At 39.7% G+C, this 15,636-nt stretch overlaps 2 protein-coding genes across 2 annotated transcripts; one reads left to right on the top strand and one right to left on the bottom strand.

The window, feature by feature from the left end:
- Positions 1–1,181: 1,181 nt before the first annotated feature.
- itpa (inosine triphosphatase (nucleoside triphosphate pyrophosphatase)) lies at positions 1,182–4,392 on the bottom strand. Its single transcript, XM_072696078.1, has 8 exons — positions 4,301–4,392; positions 3,139–3,196; positions 2,987–3,051; positions 2,835–2,908; positions 2,693–2,724; positions 2,491–2,603; positions 2,012–2,088; positions 1,182–1,460 (listed from the first exon to the last, which is right to left on the bottom strand). Exons 1-8 carry the CDS (start codon positions 4,361–4,363, stop codon positions 1,331–1,333), a joined length of 612 nt encoding a protein of 203 aa, XP_072552179.1. The 5' UTR covers positions 4,364–4,392; the 3' UTR covers positions 1,182–1,330.
- Positions 4,393–4,563: 171 nt separating this feature from the next.
- Positions 4,564–10,299, top strand: mettl13 (methyltransferase 13, eEF1A lysine and N-terminal methyltransferase). Its single transcript, XM_072696089.1, has 8 exons — positions 4,564–4,989; positions 6,109–6,853; positions 7,702–7,901; positions 8,315–8,504; positions 8,601–8,771; positions 8,987–9,199; positions 9,568–9,699; positions 9,790–10,299. Exons 1-8 carry the CDS (start codon positions 4,837–4,839, stop codon positions 10,080–10,082), a joined length of 2,097 nt encoding a protein of 698 aa, XP_072552190.1. The 5' UTR covers positions 4,564–4,836; the 3' UTR covers positions 10,083–10,299.
- Positions 10,300–15,636: the final 5,337 nt, after the last annotated feature.

Below are 15,636 nucleotides of genomic sequence, written 5' to 3' on the forward strand. Positions count from 1 at the left end.
AGAGAAATAATGCTATTGGTTTACCAGTAAGAATGCAAGAGAACAGGGTTATTCAATTAACTAGTTGATTGGAGAGAGGAAAAAAAGGAAAATTCTATTAGCCAATGAACAGGAGAGAAAGACTCCAACTAGACTGCAGGGCAGAAATCTGAACAAGCCAATCAGATTTCAGGGTTCAAAAGCAAACAAGCCAATCAGATTTGCCAGAACATATTGAAACATATACAGATCAGAAACATATTGAAACTAGCTTACCAGACTGTAGGAAGGTAAATTCAACTAGATCAGAATTAATCAGAACATAGAGAGGAAAATCATATGACTCCCATTAGTAGAATTATGTTGCAAAATTATATTTGTGAGGTAGGTTTAAATTCAGAGTAAATTGAATGTTTCAGTTCATATTAAATCTAGAGTTAAAATCTCACAGTCTTCTATAGAGCAATTTTATAGAGAAGTATCTAATAAGCATTGTAGCTACTGAGCCTCCTCAGAGGATCAGAACTGGCTTAGCTAGGCAGATATTCTAATAATTCTAATAAATTGAAGAGTCTGGTCCAGCTAAAACAGAACTTACTTTTAAAAGATGCACTTGATGCACTGAGTTTTATAGAGAAATTAATAAAAAAAAATGTCAACATGCACCCAATACTTGGATCTTTTTACCCTCTTATGTTTATCCTACTTACACTTTGTCCTCATTTGACCAGTGCCATTTAAAATAGACTGAGCAAAAGTTCAACCAAATTTGTGTGATGGGGAGGATCCTTATTATGAAGAAACATTGTGTTGACATATGAAGAAATCTAAAACTAGGTCTGTCAGAAAGAAAAAACAAAATACAGCAGTATATACTACAGACCATTAAAATATAAAAGTGTAGCTTCATCCACTTAAAAAGGCAACATACAGATAGACATCCGTTGGACATCCATAGGACTCCCCTTTTGACCAGACCCTAAGTTACACCGCTGTACGGCTTACTATTGTCTGCAAAGGCAATAAGATGTCTGCAGCTACTGCTTTAAGCTTGTTAACATTATTTTGTCCAGTTCTACAGATGGGGCACTACAGATTAATCCATTTGGGATTACTTACCACCTGAGACACTTGGCATAGGGGCAATATTGTGCAAATTAGATGAATCAGATGAATTGTGAACAATGACCACACATTGCTAAAATGTTACACAAACTATTTTATTATAAAAGTTAGAGGATGGATTTAATGTTGGAACCGTTTACAGACGTCATGTTCATTGACGATCACAGTGCATCCAGTTGTCAAAATGCCTGAGAGTTGAACGGACAGGTTAATCACGAACAGATGATCAGTTGTCCTGTTTGGGCCGTTTGTTCTCTGGTTCGACATTCAGGTGGGAGAAGTGTTCAGACATGGCTGCCAGAGCACGGTAACGATGGGAGATTTTGTTTTTCACTTCCTTTGGAAGCTCTGCATATCTGCACAGACCAAGCAGTAGAAGAGGAGTGACCAAACCCACTAAAATATCCATTAATTAAAAAATATGTACACTGATAATTCACAATAAAAAACATTTTTAAACTGAACAAAGTTTACGAAAAAGTTAGTAATAAGAATAGGGAAACCCCTTAATTACTAAAATAGTAACTATGAGTAGAGCCAAAACATATCTAAAATCTGGTTTACATATCAGTGTGGACTGACCAATATTAGATTAAGAATAAATGGGCATTGACCCCATCATTAATAGATCAAAAAGATATAATGCCAGAATTCAGCAAAATGACAATACATGCTGCCAAGCCCACAAAATTATTTCCCTTGCGCAAAAGCCTTCATGGACCAGGGACCTTCTGTTAGGCTCCATCAACATACAAGAACTACGTACTTAAATGAGCAGTTTTTTTTTACCTGTCCAGAGACATGTGATTGGTTTGGAAAGTAGAGGACTGGTTCTCAGAAAATGAATCTCGCTTAGTTAGTGCTGCCATCTAGTGGTGGTGAAATAAAAGAACATTTGTCCACTTACGTTTTATCGTATCCATCTGGCTGGAAACAGGGGTCCCACCCAAAGTCCCTGGGTCCCCTGGGCTCTACAATGCGACCCTAAATAGCAGAGAGCGATCCATTAGGTGTTGGTACATGTTACAAATTCATATGCATACAACCAGGCCTGTTTTTGTAATCACACAATTGTGAGTTTCATTTCCCAGCTTTTAGCAGTGCATGTTAACCGTTATCCAAGTCAAATCAAGTCAAGAGGCTTTTACTGTCATTCCATCGGAGTACACAGTACACAAGCACACAGTGGAGCAAAATTATGTTTGTCTAGGACTATGCGACATGGGACAAAAGGACATAGTCATAGACAGGACAGTGCAATGTTGACAGTACTGAATGCGTATGGTGGGGATTGGGTGTGGAGGTATGTACTATGCTATGACATTCAGATAATGTTTTCATGTTGGCTTTCACTAAAATGTTACCTATGTACAATAAAGTGCTAACCTCAGTGATTCCTCTGAAGAGCTGAACAGGTTCTTTTTTGCCAGCACAAAAAGCAAATGTGCATAAAGCCCAAGCAGATTTGTCCTCAAAACCTGCTAGGAGCTTATACAAGCCTGACAAAGGAAAAAACACAGCAAATAAATGTCTAAATATGTGTAATTATTAATAGTTTAATAATTGACAGGTGGGTAAAAGCTCTCACCTTCAGGCTTCAGCTTATCCAAAAACCATTTACTAAGATAACACAAACAAAAGTGTTTTTATATGATCTGTCATTGCATTTAAATCAATTTAAGATTACAATATATGAATATATAGAATAAATAGAATGTGTTTTTGCTCACATGTATGGCCCTGGTAGCCCTCCCATTGCTCTGAAACACAGGCAAGTGTCCTCCACAATCACCGGCCCATCTACCTTTATAGGTGAACAGTCAAAAGTTCTACATGCTTTCCAATGCAGAGAGCATTTACAAATGTACTGGAATGGTCAAACCTGTCTTGCTGCCTCCTGACACTTCTGTATCGAGATCTCATCTGGTTCCCCCTGATATTCAGGCACTGGAAATTAGACAATTAAATTAAAAGAAGAAAAAAAAGCAATGGCATGATGATATTAGAAATACCATAATGTGAGTCCATACTCACAGTCAATCTTCTTGGAAACAAGTTTGTAGGGAAATTTGTCTCCAAGGATCTGGATAACCTGTTCAGACAGAAAGAATTAAGAGATAAGGGAAGAATGCTTGTTTATAACTGACATTTTGGGGCAAATACATTTTATTGGGCCCTTTACCCTCTCTGCTCCCCGGGCGCTGGAGTTGGCTGCCCACCGCTCTGGGTGTGTGTGTACTCACTGCTCCTAGTTCACTAGTGTGTGTGTGTGTGTGTGTTCACTACCACAGATGGGTTAAATGTGGAGGACACATTTCGCTGTACAGTGACAAATATGTGCACCTTTACCTTTTTTTTTAACCTTTTAACCAAACCTACTTACTCACAAAAAAGTCCAACTTGAGTTGAGCTGAGTAATTTTCAGTGAATATTTGTGGCAATATTTTTTTATCAATATGTCAATCAATTGTAGCCATGCAATAGAAGTTGCCAAGTGGCTTGCTTTTTTTCCCCTTTTTTTATTCTTTGCTTTAGATTTGTGGATCTGAAGTGTATCTGAAAGGTTAACTGCTTAGGCTGTTCTAAAATAACAGTTCTAAATCATAAAAGCTAAAGAAATAGTTTCCTTTCCTCCCTCCAATAATTTAATGCAATGCAATAATATGGATTTACATACAAATGATACTGTGTTACGCTGCATGTCCAACTGCACTGTATTGGCTTATCTGTGTAGCACAATTTAAATGGTTCAGAGTGTTTTGGCCATGTGCTATGAATGTAAAAGAGTGGAATTAGGTGAACTACAGGAAAACACAAGACATAGATCGCATAGTAGGCGCCCTCTTGACTGGGATTGGGAACTCCTGACTTAGCTAGTATAGCTGTCCATGGCTGTTATTTATTTGTGTTATTCTTCCCAGACATTTCTATTTCTATCTGATTCTATATTATTTACGGTAGATACAGTGATATATGATGGGCCAAAATAAAACTTCCACAGCTCAATGGATGACCACTGTGGTAAGAGAATGAAGAGGGAGTGTGACAGTATCAACACGGGTCTACTGTCCACTGCAGAGTGGGGCGGAGCGACAACAAATAATGACACAGTATATATGTATGTAGCTACATGTGCACGTCAGAGTATTCACATCGTTTTTCGTTTGAGGACCTTTCATTAAATTCATGAGCTCACCTCTTCTAATTTTTTGGCGTTTCCAGTCACAAACACCACGGATCTCCCTGCCGGCACTGCCATGCTTTCCTCCACGTCTTGTCACCCGGCCGGACCGGTAAAGCTGCCCGCCCAGTGAAACAGAGTCAACCAGTCATTTTATTGCACTCAAACTTTCCTCCAATCAGTGAAGAGATGAAACGTTCGGCCCTCTCGGATTGGCCAATCGCTGCTCGCTCTACATGTCGTTCCGTCCGTCGCTGAGGTTTGTCCGTGTGGAAACACCGAACATGTGGGAGAAGGCAGAGCACTGCAGCTCGTGTTTATGAAACAATATTATTTTGTCATTATTCATCTTAAATTAATAAATTATAACATTACGTTCCATAGGTTTATCGCATGCTCGCGCGGTAACAGCAGCTGTTAAGTAGATTGACTTGGGTAATGTAGTCTGCTTTTGAGGCACATGACAGGTAGCTAACTAGCAGAGTCTGGACATAATTAAAGACCTACGTTTTAACTAAAATTCATCTACGATCTTTTGAAAAACCGTGAAGATGAGTCTGTTACCCAGAACCGCGGAGGAGTTCAGTTCAGCCGACTACTGGGAACGGTTTTTCCGTAAACGCGGAGAAAAGGCTTTCGAGTGGTATGGAGACTACAACTCACTCTGCGGAGTACTGCACAAATACATCAAACCCAAAGACAAGGTAATGATGACAGTGATGTTTTTACACACACACACACACACACACACACACACACACACAGTAGTGAGTTTACCTGTTACCACATAATGTTATAACCTAAAACCTAGGGCAATGCAAACATGCCCAAGTGCTTTAAGGGCCCTAATTATTTGCTAATAATAATAAGTAATAATATTGGATGATACTTTTATAATACTTTTATAGTATTATTACATTTAGTAAAAACAAATAAACAACACAAACTCACAGTAAAAAAAATTTTTTTTTTTTTTTTTTTTTTATTATTGTTAAATATTATGTTATTCCGTTGCTAAAGATTAGGTTAAAATGCTGTTTGCTGTTTTGCTGACCTAATCGTGATGATGTACCCATTCCCGTTCCCAAGTACATGAAATCGCTGCTGTCACATAAAACTTGTATCCCTGTTTTTCACGTTTTAATATAATGTAAATCTAACAGTTGTAAATTGTGTCCATAGACCTATAGACTTGACTCCAAACTGACTTGGAATAAATATTTTTACTTTGACTTCCAATGACAATTAAGAAGGTTTTTTCCTTCTCCTGTAAAGTTACTATTTTGGAGATATTTATTTTTTGCTTGACTGCAATGATATACATGTACAAGTTTTACCCAGTCACCACATATTATGTTTAAATTACAGTGATGTCACAACCAAAACTATGTAAATATTGGTGCATAATTATGTCTCATAATTATGGCTGTCCAATTACAGTGTTTATCAGAGTACTGATAAATGACATCACATTATACTCTTTTCTGAGATAGAGCTGGTGAAATTTTCGCTAGTAATGATGAAACCAGGATTTGTCAATATCATCTGATATTATTGGCCTGCTAATATATACACACTATATGGACAAAAGTATTGGGACACCTGCTCATTTATTGTTTCATCTGAAATCAAGGGTATTAAAATAATAAAAAATAAAAGGGTATTTTTTTAGTTGTTGTGCTGTGCTCTGATCTTTCAGAAACTGAAGATGTGATGATGGTTAATGAGTTATTTTATTGTTAAAGGTGAAATCCAAAATGACTTGAAGCCTGACATGTAGCACAGTATATAACTGATGCCTGTATTCCTTTTCTCTGCATCAGGTGTTGGTGGTGGGTTGTGGGAACTCTGAGCTAAGTGAACAGCTTTACGACGTTGGCTACCGTCACTTAACCAACATTGACATCAGTGAGACGGTGGTAACTCACATGAACCAGCGGAACTCCCAACGTCGGCCTGACCTTATCTTTGAACAGGTGGATGCCACCCAGACGGGCTACGAGAGTGACAGCTACCAGGCTGCTCTCGACAAGGGAACTCTGGATGCCATGGCTTCGGAGGAAGAAGGTGCCCTGGCAGGCCGGATGCTGGCTGAAGTGGCCAGGGTTCTGAGTGTAGGTGGCCGCTACGTGTGTGTGACTCTAGCCCAGGAGCATGTGATAAAGCTGGCTGTGGAGCACTTTGCTAAGGCTGGCTGGGCCGTACGGATCCATTGTATGAGCCAACAGAGCCAGGACTCGGATTCCTCGTCATTTGCCCTACCGGTTTTCGTTCTTGTCTGCACCAAATTTCGCCAGCCCCCTCCCTTTGCAGTACTGGAGATGTGCCAGGGAGAAGATGGTGCCCCCTATAGGCTGTCGTCTGTGTCTGAGTTGTTGGGTGGGATAAAGGAGCGGCAGGCTTATGCACTCATGCTTCAGAAGCTGAGGGGTGGCACGGATACTTCTAGCACACCTTCCCTCACGCTGTGCCATGCAGGCACGGGCCGTCCACGCTACACACTCACAGTTCAAGATAGCCTGCCTTCTACTAAGGTCCCCCGAGCCAACCACTTCGCAATCTTTATTGGTAAGTGCCTAGTAGGTACTGTTTGTTGTCTCACAGTTTGATGTGAATCATTTTCATGCCCTTGAAGGAAAGAAGAGTTCAAAAATGTCACACCCCCGCCCCCCCTTCCCAAATACAATTAATCTATGAAGGCTTTTGCAAAGTTATTATTTAAAGTAAACTATAGTAACTAACTAGTAATAGAGGATTATGCTAAGTCTCAACTTATGACCCAAAGCTTATAGAAATGTTGTGGTTTTACTGAAATGTGCAGTTTATGCTCAAAGGCTGAAGCAGTTCTGTGAGAAACAATCAGCCAGAACTACAGAAAGTTTTGGGTTGAGGTAATTGCTGCTAAGGGGATGTAACCAGCTATTGGAAAAAAAGGGGTGGGGCAATGACCATTTTACACAGGGAGATTGGATGCTGAATATCTTTTGTTAATAAATACATAAAACTGAATTAATTATGTTACAGCAGGGTCCCTATAATGCGTAATTGTTTTTAGATTTAAGGTGCATTCATTTTAAATGTGCACAAATTCAGAAATTCAGGACTTCCGCAACACTGTATTAAGTCAATTGGCAATAAATAACAGAGCTTTATCCATTTTGTTGTTTTCATTTTTAAAAGTATAACAAGATCACAAAACTGAAGTAATTTAAAGAACCTCTTTAGACAGAATACAGTCTTTAAGATGGAGAGTTCCCATGCAAAGCATACTGATTTGGACCCCAAACTTGTATTGGCAAATGGGCTTCACATGCATAAAATGTGTACATTTTACTTATAGTAGAATGTTTTCAGCCATTCATACCTTTTTATATGTCTAATCTTACCTGATCATACCTCGGTCTTAAAATCTGCAGTTCCTCAGGGCCGTGAATCTGACTGGTTGTATGGCTCTGCTGAGGGTCGTGCTCAGCTAGCTTCCAGCGCTAAATTCCGGCGACTGATCATTGTTGCAATGCATCGAGACCAAGAGTATGAAGACATGCAAGCAGTCCAGTCTGAACTCTCTCCCATGGTGATGGAACTGGCACCCCCTGGCATGCCGGACAATCAGCAGGTAAACAAGTGAGCTCTGTATTAGCTCTATAGTAGTAATACTAAAACCTTATGTGTCGGCTGATAACAACCAAAGATTTTTTTTCTGATTGAAAGTGTTTAAACACAGTTTACTGCCCGACACTGAGAGTGGATCAAATTATACATTTTCCCCCTCCGATATCCAACCCAGCATTTGTGCTGACATTGGACCTGATACCAGTACCCATCTATATTGTTACTGTCTCTAGTTTAGAAGCAGGATGTTGATCTATTTATTTGATATAGCTTTAACAGTGTTAAATGTCCTTTTTTGTCCTCTGTCAAACTGCATCTTATAGTTGTGAAAAATGTGGATCATATAGTTGTTATTTTTTTTATTTAATTTGTTCTCCCCTTTTTCTCTCTTTATTTTATTGACCTGTTGTGCTTCAGGTGCCCTTCTTGTCTGTAGGGGGCGACCTAGGTTGGAGGGAAGTGGTAGGCAGAGGGGTCAGTGACCTAACAGGGGAATACTCTGTAGAGGATGTTCGAGGAGAAGATGGTCATCTGTACCGCAGATTGGTCTTCATGAACAACACTCAGCTAGTCCAGTCCGAAAGCCGCCTCCGATCTACCACTTCTTGTGAGTCACACATTTCCAGTGTTGGAGTGGTTTAATATATGCCCATGCTTTGCCATATCAGGGAATGTTGTTGTTTTTTCCCCTCCTTTTTCTTAGCCTCTTCTTCTCATAAAAAGAGGAACAAGAAGAAATCAAAACCCTCTACTGAGCCTCCACCTTCTGCTGGCAAAAGCCACACTGTAGACCGAGGATTTCTCTGTTGTACACACCATGAAGTGATGGTTGCAGGCTTTGCCATGCTAGGAACAGAGGCCATCAAAAGTAAAGGTAGGCATCTGAGATGTGCCTTTGGGCTTACAAGGAAGGGTAAGAGGTAGAGGCTAGTCATAGCTGGGCTTTTGTTTTGAATTGAAACTATGAAGCAGCAATTGGACGACGACCTGATGATGTTGTATATGAAGATCTTTGGCTTTCGATCGCTGTTGCTTTCCAGTGTTTTCAGTTTTGTTACCCTATAGTTGAACAGATCCTCTGTTGCACAGATGTGCTGGTATCGGTGTTAGTGGTGGGTCTGGGCGGCGGAGGTTTGCCCCAGTTTGTGCGGGACTTTGTGCCTGGTGCGCGAGTGGAGGTGGTGGAGCTGGACCCGGTCGTGCTGGAGGTGGCAAAGACCTGGTTTGGGTTCCTGACAGACGACAGACTGAAGGTCATACTGGGAGATGGCCTGGAGCATATCAGGACACTTGCAAGCCAGGGTGAGGAATAGTTGATGCATGAGTAGATACATGGATCCTTTAGGTGTCATGTATTCTGGATGTATTACTCAGTTCGTTCATGTAACGGAAGTTGCTGTGGTATGTTGGTGTACTATACAACTATACATGTGTAAATAATTGAGTATTTTATATATATATATATATATATATATATATATATATATAATTCTCAATATCAACCAGTTGGGAGTCAGTTCACAGGCGTTATTTCCAAAGGTTGATATACAGTGTAAGAATATCGAGCAGCATATATGTTTCTCATGTGTTGCATTCTCAAATGTCTGTCAGATGGCCCCTCCCAACTCCCACTTCACATTCCCACCATTCTGTCTGCATCCTATTTATAGGGGGGCATTCCTATGATATCATCATGTTTGACGTTGACAGCAAAGACCCAACCCTGGGCATGAGCTGCCCTCCGCCTGCCTTTGTAGAAACATCTCTACTGGAGAAAGTCTGCAAGCTGTTAACCCCTCGAGGTAAGGTGACTCTAGGCCTAGGTAAGATCTGTTGTGTACTGTTGGTGTTATTCTCAACTTCACATCTCTTTCTTTCATCTACTTTTTCAGGAGTGTTTATGTTGAACCTTGTGTGTCGTGACTCGGCGCTGAGGCAGTCCGTGATGGAGCGCATACAGGCTGTGTTCCCAAGTGTGTTCTCTCGTGCCATTGAGGGTGAGGTCAACGAGGTGCTGCTGTGTTCAAGGGCTGCTGATAAAGGGGACAAACCATCTAGTGTGCCACAGGATCTGCAACAGGCTGCCAAAGGCCTACAGGGGATGCTGCGGAACAGTAGTCAGAATGCCCCTTGCAACCCTCAGATAGACATTTCTGCAATGCTGAGGAACCTGCGGGTAGCTTGAATATGACCCACTTTGTGAGGGGACAATTACTGCAGTGTTTGTGTGCATGTGATGCACAAGACAAGAGACTGATGAAAATGTATGAGCGCACATTTGAACATGGAGGGCGATGTACACATGTGATACACTATTGAAAAGCATTTTCTTTCAAATTAAAATCAAGTTGATGATTGTAAAAATAATACAGTAAACTGCAAATAAACTTGGTTTACTCCTTGGAATGTGTCCTCTACTGAAGATTAAACAGCTGTGAAAATATGTAAATATATTCAGACCATTATGAGAATGTCTTCTCATGATAGTCTGGGTTGGGTTGTACTGGTAAATATATTTAGAAAACTGAAATGAAGTATCTGTATACAGTCTAGGTTACATAACATCATGCAATTGTGCAGCAGACTGAACCAGAGTGTGCTTGAAGCAAACATCAGACTAACGTTTCTTTTTTTTTTTTGCCTTTTTTTCCCAGTTTGGTACTGCCAATTAACCCATTCGTTTGTAGCTCCCCCTAACTCTAGCAAAACCTGGAGAGAGCGCTATCTACCCACACAGAGACACAATTGTGCCAACTGTGCTCTTTCAGACTGCATGGCTCAGGATTCGAACACGCAATCCACGGGCCATTTTGGCAAAGGCCACTAATTTTATGTGGACCAAAGAACTGTTCTCTAGAAGGCTCCTAAGCTCAAAATGAGCATTTCACATCTTTCCAAATGTAGCAAGCTCTCTGAAAAAAAATGCTTTCAGTGTTACTGAGCTCTACTAAAGTCTGAGTAGACTGATAAATCAGTGTGATGATCAGTTATTTATCTCAGTGTTACTGAGCTCTACTAAAGTCTGAGTAGACTGATAAATCACTGTGCTGATCAGTTATTTATCTCAGTGTTACTGAGCTCTACTAAAGCCTGAGTAGACTGATAAATCACTGATGATCAGTTATTTATCTCAGTGTTACTGAGCTCTACTAAAGCCTGAGTAGACTGATAAATCAGTGTGATCAGTTATTTATCTCAGTGTTACTGAGCTCTACTAAAGTCTGAGTAGACTGATAAATCAGTGTGATCAGTTATTTCTCTCAGTGTTACTGAGCTCTACTAAAGCATGAGTAGACTGATAAATCACTGTGCCTATCAGTTATTTATCTCAGTGTTACTGAGCTCTACTAAAGCCTGAGTAGACTGATGAATCACTGTGCTGATCAGTCATTTATCTCAGTGTTACTGAGCTCTACTAAAGTCTGAGTAGACTGATAAATCACTGTGCTGATCAGTTATTTCTCTCAGGGTTACTGAGCTCTACTAAAGCATGAGTAGACTGATAAATCACTGTGCTGATCAGTCATTTATCTCAATGTAACTGAGCTCTACTAAAGTCTGAGTAGACTGATAAATCACTGTGCCTATCAGTTATTTATCTCAGTGTTACTGAGCTCTACTAAAGTCTGAGTAGACTGATAAATCACTGTGCCGATCAGTTATTTATCTGTGTTATTGAGCTCTACTAAAGCCTGAGTAGACTGATAAATCACTGTGCTGATCAGTCATTTATATCAGTGTTACTGAGCTCTACTAAAGCATGAGTAGACTGATAAATCACTGCTGATCAGTTATTTATCTCAGTGTTACTGAACTTTACTAAAGCATGATTAGACTGATAAATCACTGTGCTGATCAGTTATTTATCTCAGTGTTACTGAGCTCTACTAAAGCATGAGTAGACTGATAAATCACTGTGCCGATCAGTCATTTATCTCAGTGTTACTGAGCTCTACTAAAGTCTGAGTAGACTGATAAATCACTGTGCCGATCAGTTATTTATGTGTTACTGAGCTCTACTAAAGCATGAGTAGACTGATAAATCACTGTGCTGATCAGTTATTTATCTCAGTGTTACTGAGCTCTACTAAAGCCTGAGTAGACTGATAAATCACTGTGCTGATCAGTTATTTATCTCAGTGTTACTAAGCTCTACTAAAGCCTGAGTAGACTGATAAATCACTGATGATCAGTTATTTATCTCAGTGTTACTGAGCTCTACTAAAGCATGAGTAGACTGATAAATCACTGTGCCGATCAGTTATTTATCTCAGTGTTACTGAGCTCTACTAAAGCCTGACTAGACTGATGAATCACTGTGCTGATCAGTCATTTATCTCAGTGTTACTGAGCTCTACTAAAGTCTGAGTAGACTGATAAATCACTGTGCTGATCAGTTATTTCTCTCGGGGTTACTGAGCTCTACTAAAGCATGAGTAGACTGATAAATCACTGTACTGATCAGTTATTTATCTCAGTGTTACTGAGCTCTACTAAAGCCTGAGTAGACTGATAAATCACTGCTGATCAGTTATTTATCTGTGTTACTGAGCTCTACTAAAGTCTGAGTAGACTGATGAATCACTGTGCTGATCAGTTATTTATCTCAGTGTTACTGAGCTCTACTAAAGTCTGAGTAGACTGATAAATCACTGTGCTGATCAGTTATTTGTCTCAGGGTTACTGAGCTCTACTAAAGCCTGAGTAGACTGATAAATCACTGTGCTGATCAGTTATTTATCTCAGTGTTACTGAGCTCTACTAAAGCATGAGTAGACTGATAAATCACTGTGCTGATCAGTTATTTATCTCAGTGTTACTGAACTCTACTAAAGCCTGAGTAGACTGATAAATCACTGTGCCGATCAGTCATTTATCTCAGTGTTACTGAGCTCTACTAAAGCCTGAGTAGACTGATAAATCACTGTGCTGATCAGTTATTTCTCTCAGTGTTACTGAGCTCTACTAAAGCATGAGTAGACTGATAAATCACTGTGCCGATCAGTTATTTATCTGTTACTGAGCTCTACTAAAGCCTGAGTAGACTGATAAATCACTGTGCTGATCAGTCATTTATCTCAGTGTTACTGAGCTCTACTAAAGCCTGAGTAGACTGATAAATCACTGTGCCGATCAGTCATTTATCTCAGTGTTACTGAGCTCTACTAAAGTCTGAGTAGACTGATAAATCACTGTGCCGATCAGTTATTTATGTGTTACTGAGCTCTACTAAAGCATGAGTAGACTGATAAATCACTGTGCTGATCAGTTATTTATCTCAGTGTTACTGAGCTCTACTAAAGCCTGAGTAGACTGATAAATCACTGTGCTGATCAGTTATTTATCTCAGTGTTACTGAGCTCTACTAAAGCCTGAGTAGACTGATAAATCACTGATGATCAGTTATTTATCTCAGTGTTACTGAGCTCTACTAAAGCATGAGTAGACTGATAAATCACTGTGCCGATCAGTTATTTATCTCAGTGTTACTGAGCTCTACTAAAGCCTGACTAGACTGATGAATCACTGTGCTGATCAGTCATTTATCTCAGTGTTACTGAGCTCTACTAAAGTCTGAGTAGACTGATAAATCACTGTGCTGATCAGTTATTTCTCTCGGGGTTACTGAGCTCTACTAAAGCATGAGTAGACTGATAAATCACTGTACTGATCAGTTATTTATCTCAGTGTTACTGAGCTCTACTAAAGCCTGAGTAGACTGATAAATCACTGCTGATCAGTTATTTATCTCAGTGTTACTGAGCTCTACTAAAGTCTGAGTAGACTGATGAATCACTGTACTGATCAGTTATTTATCTCAGTGTTACTGAGCTCTACTAAAGTCTGAGTAGACTGATAAATCACTGTGCTGATCAGTTATTTCTCTCAGGGTTACTGAGCTCTACTAAAGCCTGAGTAGACTGATAAATCACTGTGCTGATCAGTTATTTATCTCAGTGTTACTGAGCTCTACTAAAGCATGAGTAGACTGATAAATCACTGTGCTGATCAGTTATTTATCTCAGTGTTACTGAACTCTACTAAAGCCTGAGTAGACTGATAAATCACTGTGCCGATCAGTCATTTATCTCAGTGTTACTGAGCTCTACTAAAGCCTGAGTAGACTGATAAATCACTGTGCTGATCAGTTATTTCTCTCAGTGTTACTGAGCTCTACTAAAGCATGAGTAGACTGATAAATCACTGTGCCGATCAGTTATTTATCTGTTACTGAGCTCTACTAAAGCCTGAGTAGACTGATAAATCACTGTGCTGATCAGTCATTTATCTCAGTGTTACTGAGCTCTACTAAAGCCTGAGTAGACTGATAAATCACTGCTGATCAGTTATTTATCTCAGTGTTACTGAACTTTACTAAAGCATGAGTAGACTGATAAATCACTGCTGATCAGTTATTTATCCCAGTGTTACTGAGCTCTACTAAAGCCTGAGTAGACTGATAAATCACTGTGCTGATCAGTTATTTATCTCAGTGTTACTGAACTCTACTAAAGCCTGAGTAGACTGATAAATCACTGTGCCGATCAGTTATTTATCTGTGTTACTGAGCTCTACTAAAGCCTGAGTAGACTGATAAATCACTGTGCTGATCAGTCATTTATCTCAGTGTTACTGAGCTCTACTAAAGTCTGAGTAGACTGATAAATCACTGTGCTGATCAGTTATTTATCTCAGTGTTACTGAGCTCTACTAAAGCCTGAGTAGACTGATAAATCACTGTGCTGATCAGTTATTTATCTCAGTGTTACTGAGCTCTACTAAAGCCTGAGTAGACTGATAAATCACTGTGCTGATCAGTTATTTCTCTCAGTGTTACTGAGCTCTACTAAAGCATGAGTAGACTGATAAATCACTGTGCTGATCAGTTATTTATCTCAGTGTTACTGAGCTCTACTAAAGCATGCATAGACTGATAAATCACTGTGCTGATCAGTTATTTATCTCAGTGTTACTGAGCTCTGCTAAAGCCTAAGTAGACTGATAAATCACTGTGCCGATCAGTTATTTATCTCAGTGTTACTGAACTCCACTAAAGCCTGAGTAGACTGATAAATCACTGTGCTGATCAGTTATTAATCTCAGTGTTACTGAACTCTACTAAAGCCTGAGTAGACTGATAAATCACTGTGCTGATCAGTTATTTATCTCAGTGTTACTGAACTCTACTAAAGCCTGAGTAGACTGATAAATCACTGTGCCGATCAGTTATTTATCTGTTACTGAGCTCTACTAAAGCCTGAGTAGACTGATAAATCACTGCTGATCAGTTATTTATCTCAGTGTTACTGAGCTCTACTAAAGCCTGAGTAGACTGATAAATCACTGCTGATCAGTTATTTATCTCAGTGTTACTGAGCTCTGCTAAAGCATGAGTAGACTGATAAATCACTGTGCTGATCAGTCATTTATCTCAGTGTTACTGAGCTCTACTAAAGCCTGAGTAGACTGATAAATCAGTGTGCTGATCAGTCATTTATCTCAGTGTTACTGAGCTCTACTAAAGCCTGAGTAGACTGATAAATCACTGTGCTGATCAGTTATTTATCTCAGTGTTACTGAGCTCTACTAAAGCATGAGTAGACTGATAAATCACTGTGCTGATCAGTTATTTATCTCAGTGTTACTGAACTCTACTAAAGCCTGAGTAGACTGATAAATCACTGTGCCGATCAGTTATTTATCTGTGTTACTGAGCTCTACTAAAGCCTGAGTAGACT

Source organism: Salminus brasiliensis, chromosome 1, assembly GCF_030463535.1.
Source record: "Salminus brasiliensis chromosome 1, fSalBra1.hap2, whole genome shotgun sequence".
Taxonomy (NCBI): Eukaryota; Metazoa; Chordata; class Actinopteri; order Characiformes; family Bryconidae; genus Salminus; species Salminus brasiliensis.